This window comes from Anneissia japonica, unplaced genomic scaffold, assembly GCF_011630105.1.
Source record: "Anneissia japonica isolate Jap-2015-1 unplaced genomic scaffold, ASM1163010v1 scaffold997_len2565447_cov190, whole genome shotgun sequence".
Taxonomy (NCBI): domain Eukaryota; kingdom Metazoa; phylum Echinodermata; class Crinoidea; order Comatulida; family Comatulidae; genus Anneissia; species Anneissia japonica.
In genome coordinates, this window is record NW_022696369.1 from 1 (window position 1) to 5,984 (window position 5,984).

The window sequence follows — 5,984 nt, forward strand, 5'->3', positions numbered from 1 at the left end:
GTTGTTGCAGGAACTCCCTTCCGCTTTGCAGTTACACATCTCAGTACACTGAAGATTATTTCTCCAACACATGCATGCATTATTTGAACATGTACTTATTGAACAGGTACATCTGATAAGCTCAGCAACTGCTTCATGTGCAGCTTGCTTTTCTAACAAGACAGGTCTCAATTTACCATCTTCTATAAACCAGCCCAGTTTGCATGGATCTGGGATTTCTGGACGCAGGGTTCCCGGAACGCCGCCCTCAGCGGCGAGTGTGAAGCCGCTGAGGGCCGCTGTTGTTGTCATTGTTATGAGTGAATTTCCAATTGAATACTGCATTTTAATGACATAAACTTACAATATTAGTGACAATTTTAGGAAAAAATGGCGGCCATTTTGAAACTGCTGGCAACCCCCCTTACGTATGAACAAAAAATGTTGCACATACTTTTTTGGTTTATCAATGTCTACTCTACATCATATCCAATTTTTTTTAAATATAGCAAAAAAAACATGCAACCTCTGATATTGCTACATTTCGGACTGGACTATTATGTTGTAAAACTGAATTTACCGACACAAAAAGCAAATTTGACGAAAAACTCAGAAACGGTTAATAAGATACATATTTTTGAATATTTAAAACTGGAGAAAAAGGGGTATAACCACTCTTTTTTAATATTAAAAAATCTGTATCTCACCAACGGCTCCTGAGTTTTTTTTTCAAATATGCTTTTTGTGTCTTAGAAAAATGAGTTGTACAGCGTATCAAAAACTATTTCCCTCTGGTGCCTGCTTTAAAGTCTACTTCTGTCACAAATAACATAGCATTCGCATAATGCAAGGTCTTTATGATGTTCATGAATTTAGCATCAAACGTTATTAAATTAAAGTGCCATCTTGCTGGCATTATTATTATTATTATTATTAGTATTATTATTATTATTATTATTATTATTATTATTATTACATCATTTCATCTTACTGAATAAAAAGACATTCACCGTTTGTGTGCTGATAGAGAGTGAGAGTAAAGTTAAAATTTACCGGTAAAATTGTTATGATTCAATTGAGCTAAAATTTACCAGGAATGGCTGACTATTTCATGTTGTTTTAAACATAATCTCTAGTTATAATCATTTTTCCCTATAAATATTGCAAATTTGGATTTGATTAAGGTTTGTGATATTTCCATCCTTGTAGAGGCAGTGTCCCTCTATTATACTGATTTTTTTCAGACTACACCTTCTCACCACTTCTTTTGCAGACTTCGCTTATTTAAAATAGCCAATTCATCATAAAAAAAATTAGTATATTTTTAATTTGTAAACAATCTATTTTGTTCCATAAAAACTGTATTTGCTACCACTCACGGTAGTAAACAAAAACTTTTATTATGAATGAATTATTCATTTTGTCTCATTTTCCGATTTTCAGGTCATATTCAAGGCCACTGTTGGATCGATTCCGTTTAATTCCTACATCGGTATAGACAATTTGGAAGTCTACGATGGAGAGTGCCAATCGAGTAAGTTAATTACATCTTTAACATTATTATTATTATTATCATCATCATTTATTGTTGTATTTTTAATGCAATTATTTGATAATAATAATGATGATCATCATCTTCACCATCATCGTTATTTATTTTTGTATTCTTAATGCAATTATTTTGATAATAATAACTAGACTTACTATGTTTGTTTGTAAAACAGAACATATGGCTTGCTACCACTCACGACAGTAAACAGAAACTTTTATTACGAATGAATTATTCATTTTGTTCTGAGATATTCATAATGTCATCACCACCACCATTATGATCATTGACAATCTTAAATTCTACTAATTAAAAATATAATTATATTATTATTACCATCATTATTGATATTATCAATAACGAAGACCCACGAAATAGTAATATTATCAGTATTATTTATATTATCATTATTATTATTGTCATTCTCAAGTTTAGGCCTTTAAAATGCTTCTCCAAATATGACATATTTAACATTATTATTATTATTATTATCATCATCATGTTCATGCTGATGATATTGTTGTTGATGATGATGATGATGATGATGATGATGATGATCATCATCATCATCATCATCATCATTATCATCATCATCATTTATTGTTGTATTTTTAATGCAATTATTTTGGTAATAATAATGATGATGATCATCTTCATCATCATCATCATCATCATCATCATCATCATCATTTATTGTTGTTTTTTTAATGCAATTATTTTGATAATAATAACAACCAGACTTACTATGTCTGTTTGTAAAACAGAACATATGGCTTTCCTCTTTGCTACAATGAGAGTAATGTTGAAATTTAAAATGTCTAACGTAGTCACTCGAAAAACAAAAATAAAATCATACAGAAAATTAGGAAGAAGAATATGAAGTTAAAATAAAATAAAATCAACTCGACGTAAAAAAAAAAAACACAAACTATGACTGGTAATATTTAAAAGATGTTATCATTTAATATGCACATCGTTGATATGGTCTTTGCTTGGACATTAGTTGAAGAAGATTCAAGCGCGGAAAGTGACCTAAGTGCCTTCAGAAAAACTCTGTGCAAAAAATAGGAAAACGGGATTGAAGAAGAAAATAAATTCGAAAAAGACAACGGCTAGTAAAAATAAAAGGGGAAATATGTCGACGTTAGTTAGACTCGAACTATAGCTGCACTGGTAATAGCGAGGCTGAATTAGAGACACATAACCACTGCGTGCTGTATGAGTCGACCCTACTTAAGTTAGTTTGTTTTTAGTTCATAGCGATTCAGTGATTAAAGCAAACCTTGTTCATGCATATCTCATTGCTATAATGAGAGGCAAAGTTATTGATAAAAAAAAGTCATTAAAATGTATAAAGTAAAAAAAATACGAAAAACAAAAATACTATAGTACTGTGCTAAAAAACATTAGGAAGTTAAACAAAAATGAAGATCAAGTTCACAACTAACGCGACGTTAGTGAGACTTGCTGCAATGGTAGTACCGAGGTACATCGAGTCTCATAACCATTGCACGCTATATGAGTTGACCTTGTGTAGGCAAGTGCAATTTCAGTTCATCTACCTTGAGTAATATAATGGTAATTCAGTGATTGAGAGCAAAATCTGTTCATACATTTCACTGTAATTTTGCGTTTAACCTAGTTTCAGCTAGTTTGAAACGCGTTAGTTAACGCAGCTTACGTTTATATAATTTAATCACCAGTCCAAAAATATTCTTTAAATGGTACTTATATCCACATCCTACTTCGGATCGTAACCAAAGTTTTAACATTTCATTATTAAAATATGACAAACTATACTAGAAAATTTCATTTAAGTACATTATACTTTATAAATATTTAGGTATGGGACCTTTGCACATTAAGTGACCCTCAAATTCACACCGCCGCCACTAAAATTTAATAATTTCTTCCTCGTAACATATTTTTCCCCCCCAGAAATTTTCATTTAGATCAGTTAATCAATTTTTGGGATATCTGTTATGACCCATTGCATAATTTTTACAGATATTTAGGTCTTGGATGTCAGAAATTTAATTTTAAATCAAAACCCTAAACTGGATCGTCACCAATACATAATAATGTCTTCACTTGTAACTTGGTTACACTTCCCAAAAGTTGTATTCAGGTCAGTTTACCAGTTTTTTAAATATCTGGTATAGAGTGTTTGCCTATAAATCTCTTTAATTGGTCCTCACATCCACACCCCACTTCAGATTGACACGAAATATTAGGAGGCACATCCTTGATATATGGTCTATACTTCGACAGAATTTGGAAAGGAACCAACCATTGAAAGTCACCAAAGTTCGGGTGGAATAACCCAATTGCAAAAAGATAATGAAAAAGTATATGTAAGAAAAAAAAACAAACAAACAAACAAAACAAAACAAAAACCGAGAGTGCTGCATACCTACACCAATATCATAATGCTCCTTTTTATAAATTTCCCACGCATATTGTCCTATGAAAAAAAAAATGTATTTAGTGCAGTGCTGATGTTTAAAGCTCGGTTTCCATAGAGACGCGAATCAGTCGCTACAGCGTTTTCAATGCAATCCTTGCACTGCATAGCTGTCCCTGACGCAATCGGGAACGCTTTCTGATTCAACTGACCAATCAGCGCCGCCATAGGATTTGACGACAGGGTGTAGCACTTTTTATGGAAACCTGGCTTAAATGGCTTTACTGGTAATAAGATAAGTTATTGATTTCTTTTTTGTAAAAACCATTGGAATAAAAAACGTACTTACTCAGACGTTTCGAATTGTACCACAATTCTTTTTCAACTGACTTTAACAGGTGTTACACATTAATGGTCATGACAACATGAGTTGGTCGATGACGACGTCGTCGTATGTTCTCCGATGTTTGGAGATAGTGCGGGACTCGGACAGGTGAAATCATTATGAGATCGTTGTAGATATCTGGAGGATCATGGGCGCCTCGGTCTCTGTTCATGGTGTGACGGAAAACCCAAGTGCAAAAAAAAACAAAAACAAAAAAACGATATGGAAGAAAAAAGAAAAAAACAGAACAAAAACAATGGTTGTTCCAGCTACTGCTGCAAAAAGCCAAATAGAAATATAGATATTAAAAAAATGACAGAACAAACACCAAAACAATAAAATTTGAGAAAAAAGAGAAATAAAGGAAAAACAACCACGACGACAATAAAGGAATGAGAAAAATCGCAAAAAGGGAATAAGGGAAATAGTGTGGACCCTAGTGTCATTTCGCGAGATAGGCTTGCCCAAAGCAATTTTATTGCATTTTCTGGATATTTTGAACATTTTCACCATAATACTTTAAACGTATATATATATCACAGTATCTGAAATATAACGATAGTTATTTTGAATATCAAATATATATTTTGGATTACAAAAGGTCTGTCTCTTACGTTTTATTTTCGTCTTTATTATTACTGTACTGTTTAATCTATTTTTTCAGCACCGCTTCCAACTCAATCGTCAACCTTATCAGAATTAAATTGTGATTTTGAGTCAAATTCCGATCTTTGTGGGTTTACATCGATGGAAGAATCCAGATGGAGACATAGGGAAGCTGGATCATATTATTTTTTTTATCATTATTATTATCCCAGTTATCTACCGAATGAGGATTACACTTTGGATTCAGAAAGTGGTATGTTAACGTTAAAACTGTATTTACTTTTCTAAAGCTGTAATTGATATTGATATATTTATTTATATTGTTCACACATTGAGGACAGAACTTATAATAGTACCTGTATGCCATTGACTATCAAGGTAAAACTGTTCGGTAACTATCGACCTAACATCTGTGTCAGTACATGGATTTTATTTTGCAATATCCTCTTTTAAAATAGGGGCATAAATGTATAATGCTTCGTATAATATATTTAGGCCAACTGGTACATACTGAAACAAAGACACTTTTAACCATGGGCATGCAGTCAGGGTTGAAAGTTCACACATTAATGAATTGAAATTTCTTATTGTGTATTATGCATCAAGAGGTATACTACAATTAATTCCATAAAAATAGGAGGAAAGTGAGATTATATATCTGTAGTATACTTTGTTTTAAGTTATAACTGATAGAGACTGGCATTGTATTGGGGCAAATACAGAGTGTTTAATGCCGTAGCCAGTTATTTAGGACAATTGGGATTGTCCTGCTTAATTTTCATTCAATTTTTATAAATAAACATTAAAAATTAACCATGGGATGGGTCCACATTAGATTTTAGGTGTAAAATGAGTCTATTTTTAAAATAGTCACATTATTCAGTTTATATACATGAAAAATGGGTCAAAATTAAAATAAAATGGGTCCACATTAGTTAAATTGTATGCGTAAAATAGGTAAAAAAAATTAAAATGGGTTGACATTATTAGTTTTTACGTGTAAACTGAGTCTGCTGGTCCATTACACATAAATTGGTCCAAATTTTTAAAATGGTGTATAT

General features: G+C 31.9%; 1 protein-coding gene across 1 annotated transcript in view; it reads left to right on the forward strand.

The window, feature by feature from the left end:
* Positions 1–1,422: 1,422 nt before the first annotated feature.
* LOC117101931 (MAM and LDL-receptor class A domain-containing protein 1-like) overlaps positions 1,423–5,984 on the forward strand; it is a gene marked incomplete at its 5' end in the record, with an annotated part of 32,422 nt that continues 27,860 nt past the window's right edge. The window contains one exon of the mRNA XM_033242044.1: positions 1,423–1,513. Within this exon, the coding sequence (XP_033097935.1) occupies positions 1,423–1,513 (91 nt within the window). The remainder of the gene's footprint in view (positions 1,514–5,984) is intronic.